The sequence below is a fragment of the Solea senegalensis genome, linkage group LG7, assembly GCF_019176455.1.
Source record: "Solea senegalensis isolate Sse05_10M linkage group LG7, IFAPA_SoseM_1, whole genome shotgun sequence".
NCBI lineage: Eukaryota > Metazoa > Chordata > Actinopteri > Pleuronectiformes > Soleidae > Solea > Solea senegalensis.
The window spans coordinates 19131688-19159201 of NC_058027.1; the positions used below are offsets into that span (position 1 = coordinate 19131688).

The 27514-nt window shown below is 41.6% G+C and overlaps 1 protein-coding gene across 2 annotated transcripts; it reads right to left on the reverse strand.

Moving 5' to 3' along the window:
- Positions 1-26142, reverse strand: greb1 (growth regulating estrogen receptor binding 1). 2 transcript variants are annotated; one of them, XM_044029658.1, is made up of 34 exons: positions 26056-26142; positions 19920-20080; positions 19629-19736; positions 19288-19464; positions 18950-19132; positions 17570-17671; positions 17232-17369; positions 15388-15534; positions 15171-15293; positions 13503-13688; positions 12947-13083; positions 12550-12826; positions 12342-12470; positions 12072-12242; positions 11027-11224; positions 10723-10906; positions 10444-10627; positions 10230-10366; positions 9798-10149; positions 9041-9156; positions 8727-8932; positions 7887-8478; positions 6933-7089; positions 6748-6850; positions 6489-6644; positions 5646-5782; positions 5392-5553; positions 4476-4680; positions 4232-4394; positions 3965-4083; positions 2835-3067; positions 2553-2753; positions 2291-2429; positions 1-1413 (listed from the first exon to the last, which is right to left on the reverse strand). In XM_044029658.1, exons 2-34 carry the CDS (start codon positions 20071-20073, stop codon positions 1250-1252), a joined length of 5940 nt encoding a protein of 1979 aa, XP_043885593.1. In that variant the 5' UTR covers positions 20074-20080; positions 26056-26142; the 3' UTR covers positions 1-1249. The 2 variants fall into 2 exon arrangements, with proteins under 2 accessions (XP_043885593.1, XP_043885592.1); XM_044029657.1 differs by having other exon boundaries at positions 2835-3070.
- Between the last annotated feature and the right edge of the window lie 1372 nt (positions 26143-27514).

The following is a 27514-nucleotide window of genomic DNA, read 5'->3' on the forward strand; positions in this document are numbered from 1 at the left end:
AGTGTCACACACACCTGATTGCACTGAGTTGATTCTCCCACTCTCACAGAGCCGGAAGATTGAGTGCCCTCACAGGATTTTTTATTTTTGACCCCCTTTTTCTGGCAGTTGTCCTTAATTATGGTTTAATAATGTTTTTTTTTTTAAATTAAAATCAGTGGCAGTTCTACAGGGAAACCAAAAAAGTCTTATAACATTGCACATTCTGTACTTGTTTTCAAAATTAGATGGATAAATACTCTATAATGTCCCGGGCCCTGTTACTCTTGAAAAAAAACACAACAAATTCAAAATGTCTGTACATTTATACATTTTAAAATAAACAAACAAAACTATACAGGGTAAAAAAAAGCTGCCGACACAGCAAATACAGTCATCACTGAGCATTGAAAAAATGCTTTTCATCCAAACAGAGAAAAAGCTTCTTTTCTTGTACACAATGAAAATAATTTTTTTTTACATAATACAAAATATGTTCAAAAAACATTTATATGTAAGCGAAACAAGCATCTACAAAACACTGCGCTATAAAAAATTCTGTTGCCAAAAATACGGCTACAACTGCACACGAATGACTGTGTAAGGAATTTTAACAACAACCTTTAAACTGTGAAATATCATCTAAAAATAAGAGTACAAAACTAGAGCCACCGATAACTGAATGACAGAGTTTAAAAAAGGACTGTTTTCATTTCCATCTTTGATTGAATTGCTCAGCTTCTCATATACTTTTGTAAACAAACGAAACTGAATCTTTTTTTTATCCACTTACAACAGTTCAGAAAATAGTTCTCTTATAACTTCTTCTAAAGCAAGGGTCTGTAAGTCTAGAAACTAGTGAGACTTTCAAAAACTGCAATAAAAAAATTCCATCAACTTCTTGCGGCGCTTCCTCAAAGTCGTGGAACTGTCTCTTCATGACAGTGACGAAAGTTGTCTTTTGTCCCTTTAATAAGGACATAAAAAGGATGTCAACATATATTATAAAAGGAGTTTCAGAAATAATTCACCCGGGCTTAATATTGTGTTTTATGAAGTTTGATTAGAGATTTATGAAATGTACAAATTACCAAAACTTTTTCATTTTCATAGATCAGGACTTCCATGTGTGTGTTAATGTCCACGTTAGTCAGCAAACCACTGACGTGTAAAATCTACTGTCTTTTAAATACCCTGAATTGTCTTGTCTTTGGCATTTAGAGCATTTTAACACTCGACTGTGACTCCATTTGTAATTTCCTGCGTCCAGTCATATGTGTTTCCCAGTCAAGAAGAAGAGCGGTCGATCCTCTTTGGCATTGGCGGTCTGGAATTCGTCGCTCAGCCGGAACCTCCACTCCTCCTCGAGCTCCAGCCTGCTCACCGTCTGCCTCAGTGAGCTACGATCTGCACTGATGACACACAGAGTCGCACCTGCAGGGAGGCAGACAGGACAGAGCAAAAGCCTTTTAGCTGAGTCATGTTTGGGCTGTTTACACAGTTTGGGAATTATGTCTTTGAAATGACTCAGCACAAATGTGTCGTTAACAGCGTCATAGTTCATACTAAATGGTCTAAAATGACTGTATCGGACTAATGTCGTCACAATATCGGACACAAAACAGTGGTATTGTCCCATCCCCAACACATATACACACTTTCATATAGTGCATTTAAATAATATGAATTTGTGGCACACGGATATTATTAATCATGTGAATTCTTTATATCGGCGGTGCTCAGTAATTTAGCAGCATTGGCAGACTGTAGCAGAAACAATGTAACGTAGACTTTTGGCCATGATACAGTTCTAGCACTGCTCGGCTCTACTCGACTTGACTCTACTCGGTTTGGGTACCAGGAACATCATTTTGCTCACTGTAACACTCACCGCATTTAATTTTTGATTTTTTGTTTTCTATATTTGATTTGATCGGTTTTTATTGTGGTTCTTAATCCACGTTTTTATGCCTTTTCATTTATTTTAGTTGTTTTTATCATCGCCTCTTGTGAGCTCCTATGCCTTTTATTTATTGTGTCTTTTTTTTAATCTTTGTACAGCACTTTGGTTCACTGTGGTTGTTTTAAAGTGCTTTACAAACAAATCTCTAATGGAAAGATGTTAGAACTGTATAATGGAAAAGCTCCATTTGCATTTAGTGATTTTTAATGATTTTTAAAAATCTCCCAGTTCCAAAGGAAAGTTGTATCATTTGTCTCACACACGGCATATACAACAGAGTCCTTATATTAATAAATACATCATACATGGAATATTTTCTGATGTATGCATTTGACCTGCCCCCCTCACCTTTGAGGAAGGTGAACTTCTTGAGGAACCCGGCGGTCACAAAGGAATCCGTGAAACAGAGGAGGAGGCCACTGAACAGCATTCCTGTGGTGCTGATGTTGACAGAGTGAGGTCTGGAACTCGCAAAACACACCGTCACCTGCAGTAAGAGAAACAGAGAGCGACTTTAATCACCTGCAGCTTAATTACCAGTTTAATTTACGCCATGTAATTACACATTGCTTGTGTGTGGAAATGTGGTATGTGTGTATGTGCTGTGTACCTCAGGCCCCAGGTTGAAGTAACAGTCCACAGACAACACCGGGTGTGTGTAGTTCTTGGTGCTGAGTGGGAACAGTTTCTGACTGGTGTGGTGGAGGTATTTTTCCAGGAGAAGCTGAGCTGGTGTAGCTAAGAAAAGGTGCTTGCTGTCTGGGGCGCAGACGTACTGCGAGGGCCCCACCGAGGTGGGAACGTCCGTCATCTGGAGAGATGACGTTTTTTTCAATAAGATGCTGCACAGCAAGAGCTTATTAATGTGTGTTTTCTTCATTGTCTACAGTACCTTGGTCTTGATTATAAATGTCCTGTATCCTCCGATAGCGATCTGCTTCTTCATGACACTGAAGCTGTTGAACCGGCACACGAGCATTCCGGCGCTGTGCAGCCTCAGGGTATAGTCCACGTCGTGACACGTGAAGCGGTTTTGGTCATACTGGATGTTCTGACTCTGGTCCACATTGAGGAGGAGGAAGTCGTGAAGGTGACCTCTGGAGAAGGGCTCCCTCTGTCTGTTACCTGCTGACAAAAGCAATGATTTCACTTAATACAAACCAGAAAAGTTGGTTTTAAAATTGCTTGCATGCCTGTGATTTGATGTATGAGGATGTTATTTCCTGTCTGCATGTTCCATGTTAGTGGTTGTAAAAGGTTGCACAGGGTGTCATGGCCTTAAAAGGCATGCAAATGTGACGCTGTTCAGGTTTGTACACTCTCAATGCTTCCTGCACACGTCTTCTGAGCTGATCACAAAAAACACATTTAGAGGTTGGTTTCCACTTTTTTTGTCCCTATGATGCAGACCACCTCCTGAGGTACCATCCTCTAAGCCGGTGGTTCGCAAACCTTTTATACCACATTAGTACCACATGAGAAACTATTGAGCTCTCGAAGTGACACCATTATCGGCAATGTTAAAATACAGTGGTGTAAATAGGCCAATCAAAGGAGGAGGCAGATTTATAGTGAAATTAGATTAAGATGGAGTGCGAGATAAGGTGACTTTAAGTTATTATTATGTACTATTAGGTTTTTGTTATTTGTTTCATTTTCTACACACTCCGGTCAAAAATCCTCAGCTCCACTCCGTTCACATACCCTGGTAAATGCAACAGAACAGTATTTCTGATTTTACCACCAGAGGAAGCTCATGTACCACAGTTTGAGAACCATGGCTCTAAACCATTCTTTTAATACAAATCAGGACCTGTACCTTGATTTATTTGTAGCCACTATCACATCAGAGAAGCTGAGTAAGCAGTCAGTAATAAGATCTGAGGACACATTTGCATTCACACATTTGTAAGAATGTGACCACAAGCATTTGAATTTGGTAACAATTAATGCATTCAATTTCTATCCCTTTTTTTAAAAGTGTTGCAATAAAGATTTATAGTGATTTCTGTGACTCCTGACCTGTGAGTCCACGGCTGCTCCACTTCCTGATGCCGCACAGCCCGAACTGGGCCAGATCTGGACAAGCCTCCATGTGCTGTAAGACCTGCTTCAGTGACACAGCATGCTCTGTGGGGCCACTAAGAAGAAGAAGAAGAAGAACAACAACAACAACAACCACCAACGAGGAGCCAAATTAATATCACCACACAAACATCAAAACATCAAACATTACTTACGTCTACTCAAAAATGCATAATTTCTTAAAGAGGAACTGTCTGTATTTACGTTGGTGCGTCGAGGTCCACTGCATTAAACATAACGCACGAATCGTCAGCCAGAATAACGAAGGGCCAGACGTCACCCGCAGGGCCGCCTCCTTCCAGCCGCCGACTGCGCTCCAGTTCCAAGTTGTGATATGACAGCTCTTTAATCAGGAAGTGAGCTGCACCTGTAACGGAGGTCTTGTTAAAGCGGTGGCCTATGAAATCACCAGCGACATTTCAGTCCAATCAGTCGTAGCAGTGTGTACCTATTCCTGCTCCATTGAAAATGGTGGGCAGCACCAGCATGATGTGGTTGGGCCAGTACTTTTTATAGACGGCCATCTCATACTCTTTGATCACGAGGATATGAAGGTGTGAGGCGCCGTCCATCGCGTGGTACAGGTTGAACAGACCGTGCTCGTGGCGGCCAGTGGTTGGAGTGAAGATTGGACTCTTGATGGAGTCTGGGCTCTGGAAAAGTGAAATAAATAAATAAATAAATAACTGGTGAAATGATCTTCACATAGCAACCTTGAGGATAAATCATCTCATAAAAATGGATAAAGTCTAGGGTGAAGGAGGGTGAATTAGAATTTGCGTCATAGTTTGGTCTGCAGCATCACCTTGTGGAAGAACAATAATGTTACACTGTACTACCAGAGACTGATGAGAGGAATATCTCCTAAAATTATTGTTTAAGTTTCATTCTGCATTGAATTGAGCTGAAAACAGTTGAACATTTCAGTTGCGGCCCCTCTATTCTCTGTTCACAAGTGATATTTATTCATTCTTATAATTCGTTTAATCAGACTTGGTACAATTACCTGTCATAATTCACCTAAACCTTTTCTTTTTATTATTAATTCTGATATTTTAATCTGTTCCATTTTACTGGTAAATCCTCTTACCCATTATTAAGTTTATTTATTATTTGCACTATTGCTTATTTATTCAATCAATAGTATTTTGCATATATTGCTGGCATGTACCTTGCAGATTTGTGATGCCATTTCCTCAGTTCCTTATTTTTTTTAGTTCTGTGTGTTAATGGATTAAAGTAGATGGTATTTATTTCATCAAATGAAAAAAATCAAGGTTACATCGGGCAGTATTAGTATAAGAAAATAGTCTGTCTGACATACGGACTGGGTCATACAAAACTTTAAAACCAAAACAACATACCCAATCAGAGATGAGCGGCAGCCTCATGCTCTCCAGCTGGCCGCCTGGTTGGCTGAAGCTGAAGTAGTGCTCTTTAGATTTGGGGATGATGAAGTAGAGCTGGATCTCTTCCCCAAGCAGCAGATGGGTGAATGTGAAGGCATGCAGCGTTGACTCATACATCTGAATTATGATCAGAGAGGATTGCTGTTTAGAAAGCAGCCGAAGTGCCATTTATCAGACTACTGTGTTTACACTGTAGGTGTTATGCTGACCTGGTATCTGGGGTTGAAGCCCAAGTACTGATGACACTGCTCACAGTGATGATAGGTGTTGTACGCGGCATATTTAGAAAGCTTGATGCGAGATGTCCGCCTGCGCAGGTATACATCCTCCTGACGCACAGCATTTCCTTAGGAAGACAAGAGGACAACAAATGGAATTTATAAAGGTAGCATTCAGAGCTGGGGTTGTCAGTTTTTTTTTTTTTAGAACATTTGGTTGATGAGTCTCATCGGGTGGTTTAAGACTAATGTTTTGTAATCAAGGTTATCTGTCCCTCCCAGCAGATGAGCATGGACAGACACATGTTACAGAAGGTTAACTATCTACATCCGCACAGCTCTGCTCATATTCACACAGGTTTTATTGTGTTTATCAGAGTACTTTCACTTATATTCTGTATTAAAAGAACCAAACTCAGTCCTCTTAAAGTGTGACCAATGCAGAAGAAACTTCTTTGACGTTGTCTGTTTATTTAAAAGAGGGCTCAGTCCACTTCAGTTCTGAAGGGACCTCTTTCTGTTCACAGACCTTTAATGCTTCAGATTATGTGTAGTATTCACTCGGAAAATGAGAATGTATTATTTCGATCCTAGTGGTATTACTGCTGTTTATTTATCACATAAATCTGACATTATCAGTCGCACATCACATAAATAACGGCAGTGTATATCTGTGTTATCTTGTGCATGATGCACCTTGCTTTGAACTGCTATCTGAAGGAAAAACCAAAGCATTCTTGTGTGTTGTAGACAGCTGCGGTTTGTTTTCTTCTCACTGCTGCAGCTGTTACGTGGCCTTCGAGCTCTGTGAATATAGTCGCAGTTCTGTCTTACCTTCAGCACTGGGTCTATATCCCGGGCTGTACACTGCACTGATGTCATCATATTTAGGGTCATGGATGGTGTAATCAAAGGGCATCGTCCTCATTATATCTGGGTTAGGCCAGGTGGCATTGAGTGAGTGGTACTGCACCCCCTCCGCCTGGGCACCTGAACACACAACATGAGTTTAAAGCACTAGATTAGAAGTTATTCTGACAAATGTAGATGCAAAAAAACCAAAAACGGTGGCGACTGCTGCAGAAATACTCACTGTAGTTGATGTCCTCTTCATCATAGATGTCCACCTCCATCAGCCTGATCAGCATCCGAGACAGAATACCCAGGAAGTGCAGGTATGCTCCTGTCTTACCCACCTGACAAAGGGGGAAAACAATCATACTGTATGATAACAAGAGACACTGAGGATGTTAGTGAAATAAAAAGAGAAATAAATACCTGTGGCGGTCCACTGAGCAACAGCCTGCGCGGGTGAAAGTTGTCACTTCGTCCCTCAGTGCGATTGCTGCTGTCCATGTGGTAGGAGTGAGGGACTGTCCACTGGCGGTAATAAAGTGACTGTTCCGTACATGTCATCATCTTACTCAGCAGGGGCCTGCACACAGAACACATTGTTCTTAAATCCGTTTTTTTAGAATGGAACACGTTTTAACAAGGAAGACAAACTGTTATTGAAGCGCTTTTTGTGTTGGTTACATGACTAACAACAGAGCAACTTTTATTATATTAATTCCAGACTCACTTTATGAGCGCTTGTTGACTTAGAAGGAATTTGAGGTCGACCAGACCAAAACGTTTTGTTTTGTGATTCCACTGTGAATTTGTGAGTCTAAGTGGCCGTTTGTGCCAAATGTTTGTAAAAAAAACATCCTCTCAAAGCATTACACGCAGTGTCGCAATAAGCACACACCAGCTAAAAGGCTTGTTTGTAAAAAAATATACAATATACTGTCCTTTAATGGCTTTAATGGCTCTATCTATTTTATGTGCAGGTTGACAGCAGGTTGAGTTTACCTTGGACAGGTCTACATCCACAGTGTGGAGACACTAGTGCCCTTGTCTGTACTCAGGTGAAGTTTTCCTGAATTTAAATTCATTTTTCTTTATTATTTTTATCTCTACACGTAGTTTGTTTTACTTTTACTGTTCTTCTCTCTTTCATTTCCTCATCTTTAGGAATTTTAACTAAAGTGGCATAGCTTTTCTGTTTTTGCATCCAGGGAAGACACATTTTCAATACAGATACATCCCACTATCTAGCAAATCAAAGGTAGTAATTGTAGGAGCAGGTGCATTCACTCACGAGTGAGCGGTAAATCTGTGATAAAGCTCTCAGGTTTTTTATATCATTATATACATTTTATTTGAGGTATTAAAATGTGCGACTGTTACCTGAAGCTACTCGCCCAGGCGACAGACATGTGTGGCAGGAATGAGGTACACCGCGGAAGCCCGCTGCTGTCGCTGGCCGTGATAATGTCGTACAGGGCACGAGGGAGGAGCACAGATGGCGGGCGGCTCACTCCCCGCGCCCAGGAGCAACTCAGGTGAGGGGAGGAGGATCGGGGCGACAAGGAGCCAGAGGAGGTAGATTTGGAGTGTTGACGACAAGACTGGGAGGTGGGAAGCGGCTGAGTTTGAGGGTTGGGTGCTTGCACTTGTGAAAGGGATTGAGGTTGGGGTAACGTTTGTGATGATGGCTGGGTTTGACTCTGAATTTGAGGTTGTGGATGCAGCTGAGAGGTGGGTTGGGCTTGGGGATGAGTTTGTACTTGAGTTTGGGTTTGGAGGTGTGGTACAGGTTGAGGATGGGGAAAAGACTGGGATGACAACTGGGACTGAAACGGAGGTTGTGACTGTGAGGACGACTGCACGGCATCCACGCTCCCTTTCTGTGCATTTGGAACAGTGCTGCTTTGAGCATCTAAGGCTCCACTGTCTGGACATGACTGAGGCTGCTGACTGGATGATAGAGGGGAGTCGTCTTGAAAAAGAGAGTGAGAAAAACACAATTTATCAGTCTTCTTGAAATGGCAATTATTGCAACAAAAGGAAACGTAGGGAGCTAGATGAAAGAAACCCCGTACAAGAGTGAGCCCAACCGTAAGACATTTTAAACATCTGAGCCTGTTAGTCTCTCATCAGTGGCAGAATTGGTGTAGCGAGGAGTTAGTGAGTGAATTGGTGAACACACCACAAGAGCAATTCCATATCATAAGGATCTCATCTCACCATTCTCCTGCCCCTCCTCCTCTTCATTGTCAGTGCTGCTGAGTTTTTCAGCATCGCTCTCCAGCAGGTCACTTCCTGGGCCAGGGTTGTGTGGCGGTTGTGACTCCTGCCTCACTAAATAAGCAGCAAGCCCCAGCTCCTGTTCCAGTGTAGTCCGGTGGAGGTAGGAGCAGCTTATCACGCGAAGGTCACAGTACTTCAGCGACCTGCGGGCAGAGGCCGTTGTTCACATATCATGATTTACAACTTGAATTGTTGACACGCAGAAAACCCTTTCCTGCTCAGTAAAATACAGATATTGTTCAGACATGTACCTAGGCAGTGACTCTCCCAGTGGCTCAGCCCCAGACAGGATGAGGATGCAGGGAAGGGACTCCAGCTCCAGGTAGGTGTGAGGAATCCAGTTGGAATCCTGGATCTGCAGCCATGTCTGCAGCCACATACAAATAAAGGAGGGTAAAGTAGTTTCACTCTCATAAAATTGCTTTTATTCCATTCCATGAGTTTTTGAAAAAATATATTTGTGTTTTATTCCATACTTATTATGTCCCGATAGCCATTGATAAATATAGTTGTCCAGAAAAAAAAGGAAAGCTCTCATGATACTGTCATTTTTTGCATACGCACCAATTAGTGATAGTCAAATCCTCTGCATTTAACCCTAATCCTTATTACACACCAGTAGTGAACACACACAAGCCGGGCGAAGGAGCAGTGGGCAGCACTTATCTGCACCTGGAGAGGTGGGGAAGCTCAGCCCTTGGCGGGTCGCTGGTAATGAACCAGCGACCTTCCGAGTCCAGTTCAATAAATAAATAAATAAATAAGATCAATCATTTAATTGTGCTAAAAAGTGCAATTCACTGCACACAACCTGTCCATGCTTATGCAGTGCAGCCGAGATGATAGCCAAAAATCAATGGGAAAAATGGCAGAGCCAAAATTCCCCATTCCACTGCAGATAATTCCCATTGTTTTGGGGAGGCGATGCATTGTTTCCGTTACTTTAAACTCAGTCAGATTGAAATTATCTGACATTTCATGATATAATCATCTACTCTGCCACTTTACCTTTATCTGATCAGTGAAGATCTGTCCAATTATCAGCGCCTGGTTGGGATTTCCAAGTATGATTTCAAAACTTTCCTCCAGACCCAGTTGTCTCCTCACTCGGGACAGCCGCCGATGGGCCCATGCGGCCAGAGCCAAAGAAGGGATCCGCAGCAGGACCATGTGACCATGGTGGGCGGGACACTGCTGGGCGGCAGTGAGTAGTGCTTGTACAATCTCCAGGGTTTCCACAGAGGTGTGCTTGTGCAGACTGTGGGAGCCTCCGATTCTGCCGGACGCAGCCATCAGAGCTACACAGTAGTGCTGGATCAGGACTGTGGTACGGATCACGACACTGTGCAGCTTAGGGAACCTTGGAGAGGGAAGCAGCTTTTTAAATGGCAAGTCATTTATGCATGTTTCTCAAGTGTTTGTCAAGCATTTGTGAGCTACCTTTCTTCCAGGGCAGATGCCATGCTCTCAAAGGAGGAATCATGGCGCATCAGAGGCAGGCTGCTTCCTGAACGCGTCGACTCTAAAAGCTCTGACACACCAAAGTAGCGTGTCTTCTCATGATACAGGTCCACATCCTGCAGAAAAACATGTGGATTAATATGACGTGTCAATGTCCAGACACGTGACGCAGAGCTTCAGAATGGAATCTTACATTGCTGAACGCAGAGGGCCAGTGGATCTCATTGTAGGGGCTGATACGGGTGTACTGTGTCTGAAGGGTGAAGGGGAAGGAGGTGACGTGAAGGATTAGGATATTTGGAGCATCTCTGACCTGTCGGGAGTTTAACAGCTGGTCAACCAGACCCAAACCACTATCTGAGCTGCTGTAAGACGCACTGTGAGACAGAATAAACGAGACAAAAAGACTTGTGAGTTAACGCACAAACACACACTGAACAGCATATTTCTTCTTTTGACTGCTCACACGTACCTGCTAATGTCCCAGTGAGCGTGGTCATGCACCAGGATATACAGTGTATAAGTATTGCTGTGAGCCTCCTGAATGAGGCTGTCAATTCGTGCCTGAGCACTCTGGTCCATCTTAACCACATAATGCTCTGCTTCCCGTTGAGACACACTCTCCTGATCTAAATTCCCGAGGTCCTGAAGGACACCTGAGTCATGCAGACGAGGAAAAGGAGAGAGAGGTTCATCTCAACAACCAAACACATCAGGTTATAAGCATAACACCTTTCTGTCTGTTTAAAATACATGTTTAGTGCTACGTGACTAACCAGAGCTCCTGAGGTGGAGCACGGTCTGTTGAAATGTGACCTCGGACGGAGGGACCAGGATGAGGAAGCTGACTCTGTCAAAGGATCCGAGGTCCAGGTTCTGTGTGCTGGAGTCTGCTATGGCACAAACATGGGACAGCAGCTTTCTGGCCACTGCCAGCTGGATGGGACGGACCTCACGCCACTCTACGGAGTATTCTGCGGGAAACACAGAATTCACTCAACTGAAACTGATTGTTGAATCTCATCACCAGGTGGTTAAAAGGAGAAGCCTCTTGGATGAGAGGTGAAACATCTTCAACTTAATACAAACAAGTCCAGTTGCCTAATTCTACACTCGTGAGGATACAATGAGTGCAAACCAGCTTTGTTGCTTTTCTGTCAGTCAAATGTTGTGATCTTTGGCATTTGTATTGGAAGGAAGTGACTGAAAGTTGGTCTCAAATATGAACAAGCTGTCAAACACGTTAACTCATACAACATGTGTATGTAATGCTCAAGTGTGTCTTGAATAAACCTTATTCACATCCATTTCGCTACGTGTTATTGACCAGGCCTAGAGGGAAAATCCTGATCGCAACACAAGTCTGGAAAACATTTTAAAGGTTTATTAAAAACAAGCACAAAATGTGACTGCAAGTGGTTTCAAGGAAATCCAGTGCAGCTGCGATAATCAGGCCACTTATACTGGAACCTCCAGTGCGGGACCAATCAGGTCCCAGGATCCACACACATGTCATTCAACCACACATGCACACCTGCAACCCATCTCATACTCACATGCAGACTCATGAAATAGTAGACACAGGTTTTAACAGTAACATTAATTAGGGTTCGACTCCAGTATTGTTCGAGTGTAATGGTAGGTCATACTAAATACTAGAAGCTGTTTTGTCTCAAGGATTTATTTTAAAACTGTTGTTAAAACTGTTTCCCATTCCCATTTTTTCTGGATGTGTTCAAATGAAGTTATTGAAATATATACTGGATGCATTGCACAACTCCAATGGTGGCACATTATCAATCTTCACACAGTATTTCTTACCTGAACAGGTTTCTTTGGGACTTGACGCTCTCTCTTTAGGACTCTGTGAGTCTTTTGAGCTGTGTGTACTTTTCAAATTTCTTTCTTCAGGTGACTCCTGACTGCTGAACACAGGGGACGGCTCACTGCTCTCCGCAGTGGCACTATCCAAGATGGAATCCATATCACCATCTGATAAAGAGACGCGAAAAATGAATACATTAAACACTGAATGCACTGGACTGCACTCTATATGATCATGCAAGCAAAAAGGAAGACAGTCAGTTAAACCTTGTCCGAGTGAATTGCAGAAGTGGATGAGTTCCTGGGCAACGCCAGTGGAGAGCTGGTGGTTGATTTCTTTCAGGCCCTCGCTGGGAGAAAACATACCCTCTGCCAACGCACGACATTGGTGTTTGCCTGCAGAACACAGTGAATAAAATCTATATAATATCAGAGTTTAACAACATTCTTACATACCTATAAAAAACGCTCTTACCTGTGACGACCACACAAGACTGCGTTTCCTGCCCTGGTGCAGTGACAATAAGGACCACGTAGTTAGTGTTTTCAAGCTGTCCTTCCATCAACCTGGTGAATGTTTGTTGGAGGCCTTGAGCCAGAGATCTAATGTGCTCCCCTAACACCACCACAGCCTCTCCGCAGGACGATGCAGCGAGCTGGGCGAGCCAGGGAAGCTGGCTGGAGGTCACAGGCTGTTGACTCTGGTGAGGTAAACAGAGGTGCTGGGGGAGGCCAGGCAGGGTGGAGGGAGTCTGAAGGCAGGAAAAAAACAAGATAAATATTGTCAATTTATCCAGTTTTCAAGAAGCCTGCACAGTAGTTCTACAAATCTTGAGTTCCTCTACTGCCATTCTAACATGTGTTGCTCTTACCTCTATGGCGTAGTGCCTGCCCTGGGTGGCTGGTGTTTGAGGCTGCTGGTACTGTCTGATTTCACTGAGGTGAGACTCCCTCCATGATCTCATGAATATCTGCTCCAAATCTTCAATCAGAGGCACTTGGTCCGGGCCTTAGGAAAAAAACAAACATTTGAGTCACCCTCTGAGTCCAATCTGAGGCCAAAGCTTTGACAAAATAACTTTTTTACACTAGAAATAGACGTGTGAGTAGGATGACTACAGAAAAAGGACACCAGCCATGCTTATATCGATCTCTTGCATTTAATTTATTCTCTTGGCCACCATGATGCAGTTTTTGTGGAATAATTACAACTTGATTTCCAGCATAAAGGAACTGTCAAAGTAAACAAACATATATTTATCAATAAACCCATATAACAACAAATTTGTGATTTTGTTATCTACCTTCTAGTATCAATCATGAGACACAATGACATCAAAAAGAGTCAATCCATTACCTCCCCCCCTGCAGTCCCACTGAACTGTGTGTAGTTACAGCTTTTATTTTGAAGGATCATTTGAAACTGACCGAGCTGAACAAGGTAGTAAATTGTGAGTAGAATCTGCATCTCTGTGGACAGCGGCTGAATGGGTGACGGTCCGTAGTGCTGGTACACTCTGGGGAGCGCCTGCGAGCTCAGGTAACAACTCTGTAGCAGAGAACTCACAAGCACTTCGCTGACATTGCCGGTCAGCTGGGGCAGCGGGCCATGACCTGTGTCAATGAGAGTTGGACAGATGAACATATGGTGAAGACAAAAACTCAATTCTCTATGCAGCACCCCTGCTGGAGACTGTGTGGAGAGCGATACGGAGAGACGTACATATATTATAAGAATAAAACGAGCAACATGTGAGGACACAGGGAAATAATGAACCAACTAAAGAGCCTGCAACAAACAGTGAGGGGATCTATCCCATTAAACCAAGGATTATAAAAAGAATATGTGGTGAAGACAGAGAAGAACTTGAGGATCGATTATAGTTTCAAATGATTTGGCTTTGCATTCACAGATCTACCTTCTTCTATTTTGTGGTGTCTTTGGGCAAATAAATGCTAAATTCTAAATTGTTCCCAGTGTATGAAATGTGAAGTTCCTTTAGACAAAAGCATCTGCTATATAATAAATGTAATGGAATAAATCAAGTATAAGCTGATCATTAAAAAATCCTTATAAGATTGGGTAATAATGGACCCAAACAGAGATAGAGAGTTGTTGTGCAGGGTCAGGTGGTGGGAAAATCCAGCAGTGTATCTTCCCAAGAGAGCAGGGGGGAATTGTGGGGACCGAAATATGTGACGAGAGGAACAAAGAGCAGTCAGAGTGCAGGGAGAGAGTCTGTGAAGAGCTGATAGATAATGAATGGTAACTCAAATAAGAATGTATTATTATTAATTATTAATAATTATTATTAATAAGCCATTACTGATACTGAAAGACATATTTTCATTTGGACCTTAAGATTCTTTTTTGACCACCGACTGGGAGTAAAATCTCAGAGTTTTCTCTTTGTCTTGTCTTGTGTTTCTGTTTTGGCTTCTCTTGCTTTTTATGTACTTTCATTTGGAGGCATTGAAATCAAATGCTTCATTTTCAGACATTGCACATTTCAGTGAAAATAAGGTCTTCCACTTTTCTTATTTTTGTTATCTAAATTGCCAGTGCAGTCCTGGTAGAAAAAATGTTTCCCTGATTTATCAGTCTATTCGTCTTCTAATCTGTATTATCCACTGGTTCAGTTGTCCCAGTGGCATCACATAAGATGATTTAGGAATCCATAGTCCTGGATAAAAAAAACAGCTAGAAAATCTGCACTGGATTCAGGTCCCAAATAGCAGTCCACATACCAGTGACCTCTGGCCAAGAAGATGACGAGGAGAATATCTTGACAGGTGACACAAGGGGTTGAAAAGGGTGGGGGAGAGGGGATAAGGCGAGGGCAGAAAGCCTGAGAAACAGCCTTGGGCGTTGGCTGACCTCTAACCTATGAGAGGAGGAAGAGTACAATAGCCATCTGCTGTATTTTTCCTGATAAACCTCACCTGTTCACCTGCTTGAGAAAGTCCGTTATTGAGCCAATAAGGACTATTGTGTCCTCAGTTCTGTCACAACAATTTGTGTGTGTGCGACAGAGCTGATGGATTACATAACAAGTACATTTTATTTTTGATCACTGATAGAATGTGAAGGCTAACCTTTGAAGATGACAGGCTGTAGTCTGCAGGTGTGCAGCAACTGATTGGGCACGGTGACAGACGGCGCTGGAGAAGAGAGTGGTGTTGAGGAACACTGCGAGGAACCCAGCAGCGCTGCAGGCTCTGGAAATGACAGATATTATTTACAATTAAAAAATTGTAAAAATCATCCCTTTATCATTTAGCTACATATTTTGTATGTGGCTCCAGTTTTTACCCGGTCTGCTTCCATTTGTGACCGCAGAGGACACCGCTGATGACGACGGCAGTGTTTTCAGCGTGCTCTCTGACACAATGCTGGCAGATGACTCGGGCGACCAGCCTTTGTGCCTCTTTTTTGGTGGTCCAGCATTTGCATGTATCCCTGAGTATTGAAAAACATTACATTATGAATCTATCCCTCCATCCCTCAATCAATTTATAAGTTATACCATTTATCCTTTGAGGCTCGTGTAGGGAGTTGGAGCCAATCCCAATTGACGTTGGGATAGAGGACGAGGAGTTCCCCCTAGCTATTACAGAGCCAAAATTCAGTCATAAACAACATTTCTCCCTTATACTCACATTCACACCGATGATCGATTCAGAATATTCCGAACATTAATGATTTAACAAAATATTAACTTGCCATTCAAAAAGCACGCACAGCCATCCAAGTGGGTGATGAAGAGAGACCACAGTGTTTCAAAATACTAAATTTAGAGGTCACACTGAGAGATCGAGTACAGTGGTTCTCAAATGGCGGTCCTTGGAACCCTAAGGGTCCATGGCACACTGCCAGGGGATCTGAGAAAAGGTTCATAAAGTGACTATATTTTTTACTTTTAAAAACCTAGTAATAAAACACTTTATAGTCAACTCTTTCCAAGGGAAATACATTCCATTTTTCGATGTTATTTATATAGCCCAAACACAAGGGCTTTACAGTTTGTACAGTAAGTGACACCCTCTGTCCTTAGACCCTCACATCATGTGAGAAAAAACTCCACAAAAAACCCTTTTTACAGGGGAAAAAATGGTAGAAACCTCAGGAATCCCTCTCCCAGGACGAACAGACATGCAGTAGGTGTCACATCATGTACAGAAAACACAGGAGGGGGTTCCCCAAAATATTTCCTTTTACCTTGACAGGGAAAGAACATACTGTATAACATCATCACAATATCATAGCTTGTGGTAAGGCAACCTCAGATCATTAAAATGGAGGTATATTTCATTTGTTGAGTTGATTTTTTTGATGATTACTTGGCGACGGCATAGTAACGACTGCACCTCAGTCATAAATTGACCTGTCTTACCCTCTTCCTCTCAGCTCTCTGTTGTAATGCAATCATGAGGACGCACATAAAAGCTCCACTTGTTAAAAGAGCAATGAAAAAAACAACAACATTGACAGGAAGGAAGCTTTTCATTCAGTGAGAAAGCAGGAAAGAAAGGGACTGGGACAGAGAGGGTATTTTTTTTACGACGCTAGTTTATAGAGGTGAGAGACCAACGGAGAGGGAGGAAGACAGAGAGACAGGGAGATGTTTAGTACCCCAAGTGTTGGCAAATGAAAGATGGGAAAACAAAGGACAACCCCCAACACACAATGCAGCTGGCTGGCTGCATAGCAGGGATGTTGTAGCACACACGCACACACACTGGAGACTTACTTTAACATCAACCATAACTGGCCTAATCCTAACATGTCCCCTTAAAATTAGAAAGACAGGACCCCACAATGTGACTGTGCAAACCAATTAAGTTCCCCACAACATGAGTAATACCTCGAACACACACTCACTCACACACACACTGCTAGAGGTGTTAAGGAAGGGGGAGGGGCTAACTGACAACAACTGACCTGTTTACATACACACACAAGAGGTGAGATAAGAGCAAGAACCTACTTTTCAGGAGGATATTGGACAATGATATAACAAACTGTGAACAGTAAGATGATAAGTCTGATAACTTTCCTAATATCCAAGGATCGTATATACATGTGTGAAAATCTTACACCACATTGTCATGTACAGTTTCTTGGTCTGAGATGAAGCCATGAAATTATATAAATACCTGTAACTGAGGTTCTCCCAGGCCCTGATTGATTTGGTGGTGGCTGGGTGATGGAGGGAACAGCATGGTTGCCATTTGGCAACGACTGGGGAAGGTCAGCTATTTGTGGCAGGCCAGCAGGGTCCACATGTGATCCCACTGTAAGCCAAGGGAGACAAGAAAAACGTTAATAACATGAATACCTGTGGCTATTCATGACGCGTGCGCACAAAAGCTGTGATAATCAATTACTATATAGGTTTTATGTTATAACCAAATGCAGAAATACTTTTTTTTGTAAAATCTCTTCATTCTTTGCATTCCTGGGTGTGTCTATATGTGTGTGTGTCTTTCATTACCTGTGTAGCTGCCTGGGGTGTGTGTTGCCAGGTTTGGTGGCTGTTCCTCAGTGGTCACTTGGCCTTCTGTGAGAATGGACCCAATGTGTCTCATCCTTCCATCTGAAAGACACCCAGACACTTTATATCTGTTTATATGCCACAAGATGGAAACGTATCTAGGATTATTTCTTGGCTAAAAACAGAATCTATGAGATTCTACAGAATCCACTTTTGCACATTTGACTACTGTTGCGAAGAATAATCAGTTATAGTGTTTTCTTCTGTTCCACAGTAGGAAGTAGTATATAAAGTTAATAACTGTAATACTTTAACTATTATTTTCATAACTTTACAAAGCATTACACTCTTTTAAAACAACCTCTGTTAAGTTTAAGAAAATGTTTTCCCTTTTGGTTAGGGCAATATTGATGAATGAGACCCAACAATGTGTGAGAGAGATGTAACAGACTCTAGCTAGCACTTAAAGGAATACTTCACCAATTTTAATTTAGCTTTATATTACTAGGATAGGGTAGTATTTTTGAAAAAATTGTGCTCCCAAACCTCAGTTTCCTCTGAGTTGAGAAATATCTTCATTGTTTTCTTTGTTACGTACCCACCACTGACACTTGGTCCTGTTAGCATAACTGTTAGCAAAGATGGCGGACACTGTTTACATTGTGGGATTGAGGTCCCGCCCCCCTACGAGTGGGTCTTAAAAGTGCAGAATTAGAGTTGCAGTTTCAAGCCTCGGACCAATGCTCGGACCATGTGGTCACTGGTGGGCACTTAACAAAAAAAAAAGATATTTCTCGAAACTGAGGTTGGGAAGGACAATTTCTCAGATTTAAACAGATTTAGAGTCTAATATAAAAAGACGTTAAACACAAAATCCATTTTACAGGTGTTTTCTCTCTTCAGTCTACACTCTGTTAGGTTTACTTATCTGCTCAGACCTGTACACTGTACACATCAAAAAATAATACCAGACAACTTTGCTTTGTACTGTCGTGGAATGCTGTTCATCATTTTCTTGTCAAGTCCATCAGTAATCCACTGTAAGCTCTTTAAATATTCATGTAAACAATGCTATAAAAAACAGGTGGCTGACTAATTTCCCATAGCCAGTAAAACCTTTTAGATATTTTCCTCCAGTGAGTCATGTTCACCATCGCAAATGTGCCAGAAACCAAAGCGTGCAAGTGGGAAAGTCAACATGTAGAAAAAAAAGTAAGCACTGTGGAGATCTTATTTCCCTTCAGTCCCTCTTTCAAACTCAATGGTGACTGACAAGCTTCAAAAGTTCCCGCTGTGTGATGACTTGAGTCAATGCAATTGTATCTATTCACATTGCAGACAAGGATGCCACAAACAGTACAAACCCTGTAAGTATCTCACCGTGTCCCCTCCAGCTGATCGTAGCTCCTTTGATGAGCACGCCCTGGTTATTTCTGTACAGATGATACCTCAAGTGCTTCTGCTTCTTGGGCTGGGAGCTGAGCTTCAGGTTGATGTGGTTGGAGAACTCCGTGAAGTAGCGAAAGCCTTTCTCTCCACAGCCCATACAGTTCCCTGAGAAGCCTGGGCGAAGCACACAAGAAAGTGCATGATTACAACAAGTGTTATTACACTCCCAGACACTTATTTGACTAGATAATGTGTTCATCCAGCCCTGAAAGAAACGTCTTTGGAACTGAATGCCAGTAATATATCTATGTGTATCTCTGCAGCCTCACCCAGCAGTGCGTTACGACCCCGCTCATCAGGGAGAAAGCGGCGGTCGACGGCGCACACCAGCAGGGTCTCGGGGAGCGAAGGTGACTTTATCCCGACCAACATGAACCCAGGAGCAACATCCAGGGAATCTGATGCCAGCGAGGACAGACGCAGATCCCTGCCTGCCTGACAGAAGCCTTTGAAGAAATGTTTTATTTAATTTTTTTAATGACTGCATAAATGAAATAGAGAAATAAGACACATTAAGCAGACAGCTGAAAACGTGAAGTACATTACATTTCCTCCCCTATGACTGTAACATCGTGCAGATATAAATGTAAACCATGCTTTGTGTACAAACCATCTGTGGTGCAGCATCCCTCAGGTGGGGGCTTCATCTGGTAGGGAATTGGGGGACTGTTGGACTCTGAGCCTTCTTCGTCATCCTCATCATCATTCTCTGTACGGCCTGATCGAGACACGCACACACATATTACACAGTTCAAGTGGTAAACAGGAGGAATTGTAGGTTGATTTTTGCTTCTTTTTTTATTCCTGGCACTGAAGTCCACTCAAAAGCAACTGGAGACACAAGACAGAATTTTATCTGACGATATTTCTCAGGAAATTATTACACTATACACCAACCCACCATCATGTGCCAGTGGCTGCTCTGTCTCGAGGTAGAGCTGCGAGAAGACCGGTCTGGGAATGATAGTGTTGGACCGAAGCGATGCCTCGATGGAGTTATGGAGAACCTCCTCAAAGCGCGTGGCTTGCAGTTGGCCCGCATAGGAGTTCCCCATTGGTATCCTGCAAAAACACATCGATCTTATTTAAGCTTCAAAAGACGCATTCAAACCTCAAATGTGTTTGAGGTTTGACCATATTTAAGGCGCGTGGCGTCATGGTCTGCTGTGATAAAAAGTCATACATCTGTATGTGAGGACTAATATAATAATAGAAATCTTATAAAATCTGTGCAACACACATGCAAACACACAAATATCCAAACAAACATTGAATTGCACAAACACATCTTTCCCCACAGGCCCACACACACACACACACACACACACACACGTACACTGTAGTTAATAGTAGATGGCATCTGTCCAGACAGCATGCCATAAAATCAGCTTTACTGACAGAGTCAGGACACCCTGACCTAGACGCTACCCCCTCTCACTCAATGTTTTTCTCACTTTCTCTCTCTGTATCTCTCTCGCTCTCTAGTTTTCCCTCTGCTTCGCCTCTCATCTGCTCTGAAAATGAAGAGAGTTCTCGCAGAAAAAAATTGTGCAAGCACAGAAACTCCGTGGATTTATTGGGCCTGATTTATTATCTCTACCACAGAGGCTTTTATTGTCACTGTGTGTGTTTGTTTGTCTATTTGTGAGCAGCATAACTTGTGAGATGTGTGAGGAGTGTTTTGACACTGTGGGAAACTGGGTGACCTTCATGGAGGTTTTCACTCATTGACTCTTTCTACATGATAAACACAGCTGATGACAATGGGCTTAAGGTAAAGGATATCTGTTGTTAGACCAATGACAAGATAAAACTTCCATTATACAGTTTTAACACTACTCGGCTCAGCACGATTCTACGCAGTTTCTTTGCTTTTCCATTAGGTGTAGTACCTGGTATCTGGCGCTTTGGAGGTTCCAAGCGAGCTGATCTGATACTAAAATGTGACATCAACAGACTGCCGGCCACTGATTGGTCAGAGAGTGTCATCACTGGAAGAGCCATGAATGTTATGTCCGACACAAGAATCAAACCTGACATTTTGACACCAGTGTGTTTTGTCTTATCCTTTTCTGGCTCTATTCTCTTGAAAAACAGACCAAGCAGCAAGTACACCATCACCACAATGTCCTCCATTGTTGTTGTGTTTGTGTCGCGTAATTAAAACAGCTTCACGACAGTTACACGCATACCCGTGCTATGACGACCCCACCCCGGTACGATGTAGTAATGGAAAATGATGTCCCAAATTGAGTCAGGTCGAGTAGAGCAGTGCCAATAATCACTTAAACTTCTTTGTTTTGTATGCAGTTTAAGAGCAGTTTCTGTCTGAACCAAAGAGGATTTTGTTGCACAGAACTGGGTCAGTGAGGAAGACAACAACAACATAACAATGTCACTTTTTAAAAAACAAAGTAATTCAGAATTTGCATTATTCTCATTTAATCTGTGACACAGATAACCTTTTTGTTTTGTTGTCTTAGTCTATTATAAAAACAATGAGAACTTAACTTATTATTTACAGATGATCATATTTCAAAGGTAAGATGAGCCACAAGACATGTCTACTTTTATAGGCTTTTTATATTTTATGACTTTTGGTGCTTTACGTGGGTTATGTTCAGCAACCCACTGTAGTGCATGCAGTGTGTAGATAAGTTAAATTCTATTCAATTCAAAGTGTGCGAGTTATTATGCAACACAATCAGCACAGCCATCAATCAAGAGTCAAAGCCTCAACAACAGCAGCAGCAGCAGCATCTGAAGACACTTGACACTAGATGGTTTAGCAGCCAGCTTCTTCTTCCTTCCATGCTTTCATATGTAAAAAAAGGAAGTGCAGACATGTAATGATTTGCACCACTATGTAGTGAGAGACAGAGGGTGGAGGACAGAAAAAAAAGAAGTGCTGTCATAACACAGCCGGCACTGACAGGAAGTAATCACATCTCCAACCAAAGAGCAGACGGCTCGTTTTACAACCACGGGAGGAAAACAAGGAGACAGGGAGGGAAACAGGGAAGAGATGAAAGAAGGAGGTGTGATGCACTTTGTCAGTCAGTCCTGACCAAATACTCCACTTTACATCAAATGCCGAAATAAAACAATGTATGTCATTATGAAGCCATTTTACAGGATTTTTCTGCATGGTATTGCTCTGGGAATTTAAAATGCATTTTTCGGGATAAAGTGACACAGGTGACAAGAAAAGCAGGTGACTAATGCTTATAATAATAATATAATACTAACTAATGCGTATTAAAACCCAACAGCACATGTAAGGACTAGAGCTGAAAAACGTACATTTTTCCAAAATTGCAATGTGAAACAATGCAGTTTACAAATTGCAAAGACTGCACTTTGTAGATATTTTACATCTTTAATTCTGTCCCCTCAATGTTGTCATATTTAATATTTACTGACTGTAAATGTAACTGTAATTTGTAACCCTAATAAATGTGCAGCTACCTGTCTGTTGTAAAAGTCAAAATCTCACTCAGACTTTCCTGGTTTAACACAGGTTAAAAATAAATAAATAAATAAATACATGTTTTATGCCAATTAAATCTTGTTTGCAATCTTTTAAACAATTCATACCTTTCCATTGTAATCCTTTCATGAATAGCTTGATAGTCATTAATCATGTGGTACTGCTCCACCATTTCTTAAATCTCTAATTTAGTAGTGAACTAAAGTTTGGCTTATAAAAAACCAGATATGTTCCCTAAAATTCATTCAGTGCTAAGATGGACCTCCATCTTTAATTTCCACTGATCAGTCCAAATCTCCCATCTTTAATCTACAGCTTCACGTGATAATGCAAAGTTGGACTTTACATTTCATTTACAAAGGAACAAAAAATACACAAGTAAAATAAAATGAAAGACACAGAGCAAAGCTGACAGAAAGTAAGCAGCGAGTTAAACTTTTCCCCGGCGGAAGCATTTTTTGCTTCCTCTCCTCCTCCTCCCCCCTCTCTCTCTGACATGGACGTGGGAGATCCTTTCATCTTCCCCACCTCCTCTCCTTCTCTTTCTGTCTCTCTTTCACCCTGGGGAGAGAGACACTATTGTGGTGTTTTATGACCCCTTGGACCCGCCCCCCCTCCTCCGATCACCACCAACACCACCGTCACAAACCCTCAATCAACACAAACGTGAAGTTAGGATCCCTGAACCTCCATCCGCAGACCATGTTAGTGCCAAAACGCTGTTAAGTTAACAATAAAATATTATGACTCTTTTTAAGACTGCAACTAATCAAAAATAATCCTATATGTAACTAGATGTGTGTAGTTGTGTAATGATGCATGCACACACAACACACAGGTACACTTTTTGTTGAGAAGGCATGAATGTGTGTGGATGTACCTTTCAGGGACGTCTCATGACCACAGGGTCAAAGGTGAACTTGTGGTCACAATGTTTAAATAAGACTTTGATGTGGCCTATACTTTGACTGCACACACACACACACACACACACACACACACACACACACACACCAGCTCAAATATATGCAGATGCACACACACACACACGCTCTCCCATGGCTCCTGCTCCATGGACACAAAGGGCTTGTCTTAAGGGGTGAAAGGTCATTGTAGGAGAGGTCAGATAAGAACCCCAGGCTCTTTCTGAGTAAGCTAGGATCACATACCAGCCGTGCGCACACACACACACACGCGCGCATGCTAATAAACCTGCACACACAAAAGTGGACTTAACTGTTTTTGTAGTGTGTGCATGTGTCTCAGTGTGTGTGTGTGCACGTGTGCATGTGTGTGTGTGTTCCTGAGAGAGAGACAGAGAGAGAGGAATGTCAGGCAGTGTCAGCTGGTCAGTGGTGCAGCATCTTTTTCAGCCCCAAACAGTGGAGTGAAAAGAGAAAAACTCCTTCAACTCTACAGATGCTGGGGGGAGCGCTGACCCACAGCAACACACACACAGTGGTGGACCCATCAGATGGACTCATCACTGACCAGTGACCCACAGCCTGCGCGCTCGTGCTCCGTTTGTTCAGCAGACAGAGGGTCGATGGACAGCAGCCAACTGACCAACTGCTCAGTCAAAACCCCCTCATCCACACATTCAACCACACACACACACTGACTCACTCACTCACTCACTGACACACAATTAATCCTCACACTGAGGTGAAACAATGTAAAGATAGTAAATGCACATACACACACAAACACACATTTAAAACGATTATATATAATGAAAATTGTATTTTTATGTGATTTTACTGTTATTATTATTATTATGATTATAAGTTGCATTGTCCCTGAGAAAAACACAGACATAACTAAATATACTATATTATATACTATAAATAGCTACAGACAAAATACAGGAACTGTTTAAATGTACATTCTGAGAGTCTCTTCTTTTTCAGGCCCGTAAGAGCACATGTGTGTAATTTATTTATTTTAATACTATATTTTACATGAGCAGACATTTGTACATGTGTAGGAACCTTTCAAGTTGTCTAGTCTAGTCAGGGGTTTCACCTGGAAGAGAAAACTGGTTTGTTTTTTTTCCTTTTGGATGTTTAAGTACATCCAAAATGCAGCATTTGAGCTGATGGAAGCAAATTGTATCCTAATATTTCACACGCTGAATTGTCAATTTTGAATAAATTCCCTGAGCTGCTGTCGCTCAAACGTGCCCAAAACTTCCACAGTCTTTCTCGTCACAGTGACGATGGTTTACTTTTTCTTCATGGGCATTTGTTGACTCTTCTCAAAATATTGTTGTGACCATGAAGTCGAATTTTAGGGTCACTGCACTCCTTACTTTGCACATTTTTAACAGGCTGTTCGTTGGTGCCGTCATTTTCTGGCAACACCACTGTAAAGCTTAGATTTTCTTCAAGCTTCTGAAATGTTGGAGCTGGAAAAAACAGCTGCACCACATTTTTGCAGCGATGGACCGGTGGGCCTGATCACGTCTCGTTATAGCAACAAGATCAGCTTCTTTTTCTTATCTTTATCAGAGTTTAAATACAGCTGATATTCACGTCTTTGAATATCTATTTTCTATCATTTATAACGGTCAACTCCCTTTTCTCACACGTCCTTTGACAGCTCAAGAACTAATAAATACACAACTATAGAGACACAATTAAACAACTGACAGGAGTAAAAAAAAATATCCTGAACAGCCAATTTAACTTGTGTTGCCACATGTGTGATAATAATGAGTAGCTCAATCTGACCACAACAACACCAGCTTCTTGAACGTTGTACACCTGCTCAGTCTGTCCCTGCACCTCGTCCTTGAATGGATTGTTTTTTTTTTTTTCTTCTTCTTCTTCAGCTTTATTTCTGTCTCACACAACTCCTGGGGAACTTGTGTCGTCTACAGTCGCACAGATCCGGCTCAATATGTTAGACGATAGGGTTTTTTGAACAGTTTAACAGCAGGAGAGAGATATTACAACACTAAACCAGATCATGAGCTGAAAGATGCCCGCATATTTTTTATTTTTAAGATAAAGCCTGGGGACATTCACACACAGCTCAGCATATACATCATACTGTTGATCATATGTGTTCTTCTAGGTGTATTTCAACGAGTATAAGCCCTTTTTTTTTATCTTACTGTACATTTGTTTGCAATGCAAGTACAAATAAATAGTTTTACAGATCAAAAACACTAATTAATGTAATAACTATGAGCATAAGAGCAAATACAAAGGTTTATGACCAATTCTTAAAATGTAATAATGAATGCATTTATTATTAAGATTACATTGGCTGCAACAACTTATGTAACAATAATAGTAATAATAATAACAATGACCTAAACATACGTTCTTAATATGAAATTAATTGGGGAGTTTTGAACAGGTTTTACGACGTAAAAGCAGAGTTAAAACCACAGTTTAAAGTCTCTGTGAAACTGTTGTAAGCAGACAGCTGCTTTTCATCATCATGAAGCCACAGAATCAAGGTAAATGTGCAGCAACAGATGCCACCGCAAAACAAACAAAAAGACAAACAAAAAGACAAAAAGAACAACAACACTTGCCTCTTAAATCCAGCTGAAGGATCCCGCTAAACTACTCTTCACATAAATCCTGCGACTTTATCCGACACGCTGTCACCATCTCCAGCGCGAGACCTGCGGAAGGAACTGTGTGGCTGGCTGCTGTCGCGCGTGTCATCGTCTGTGATCCTCAGCCAAAAGTGGAAGGGTCCACCTCCTCCCCCACTCCCACACGGTAATGGTACGGTCCAAGCAAGCAGTGGTTGACTCCTACATGAGCATTTAGCACGTTTTTAGGCGTTTGTTTGAGAGTATCTTTGTGTATCTTATTATCTACGTTATTAGTTATAAAACCATGTTGTTGATACACGTATTTATGTGAACAGCTCTAAAAAAATAGGATAAATATTCAATATTAATGACGTTTTGTTGCTGGACTGTAGCAAACGCACCATGATTAATATGGTTTTGATGAGCTCTGGCTCTCTTTTTGCTCTCTCTTTATTCAGCTTCAATGAATATACATATATTTTTAAGGTAATAATGAGTGAGAATGCAGATGGTAACTCTCCTCCAAGGTGTGACAGAAAACTATGGTGGCCTATGCATATCAGAAATGATGTTGCTCTGCTTTTATTGCATGATAAACGTCCACTTCGAAAAGTAAAACATTCTCTGGTTGGGTTTTCTATTTGGGCTCTTGTATAAATGTGGTGCCACAAGAGTACATGCTACTGTTTCTCATGCTGCTGTATTGTTCCAATTAAGTTTGTTGCTGCAAGTCTTATTAAATAATTCTCACAGTGGCCTCCATAAAGCAAGGCCCTTATGTGCCTAAAGTACATGTAATAGGCTTTTTCTTTTACATGTAAAATGTGAAGATTTAAGAAGAAAAGAAAGTCTTTGCGCATTTCCCTTTTATGATATAAGCTTTATATCTAAGGTGTGGACATAACTTAACCTTATTCAGAACATTCCCTAAATCTCTGCCTGCAGATTCTGATGCATGTGTTATTTCTTCTTCAACAGTAAAGTTAGAATACATATTTGTAGTTTTTTCAAATTAGAGAGGTGTCAAGCCAATATGAGATTTTCGCAGCTGTCCTTGAGTTTTATCGTTATTTATCTTCAGTCTCCATTTCTTACATCATAGTGTTTCTTAGTTCATAGTGTTTTGCAAAACATTTCCACTGTCTTCGAGGAGGACTCGATCATCTGTGTACAGAAGAGCGCCAACTATGAAGTCACCCACTCTGACACCAGTAGCTACTTGCTTAACTGCTAGGACTAAAGCATTAAAGTAAAGTGCAAACAGTGTGGGAGAGAGCACATCCTCCATCCTGTTCTATACACATTGACTTGTATGCATGCATGCATCCAGGGGTGTGGTCGAGAACTTTCAATTCCTTGTAAAGTTTTTCATCTATGCCAGCTTCTAATCATTTAAAACTGAGAACATCATGATTTATACAATCAAATGCTTTCTGAAAGTCTATAAAAC

Excerpts from the sequence above, each read along its gene's own strand:
- greb1 (XM_044029657.1), bottom strand. The coding sequence starts at position 20,073 with ATGGGGAACTCCTATGCGGGCCAACTGCAAGCCACGCGCTTTGAGGAG. Across the intron at positions 19,465-19,628 it reads GGGATGCTGCACCACAGATG|GCTTCTGTCAGGCAGGCAGG; the intron begins GTTTGTACACAA and ends ATTTCTTCAAAG. Across the intron at positions 15,535-17,231 it reads TGGGAGAACCTCAGTTACAG|GGATACATGCAAATGCTGGA; the intron begins GTATTTATATAA and ends TTCAATACTCAG.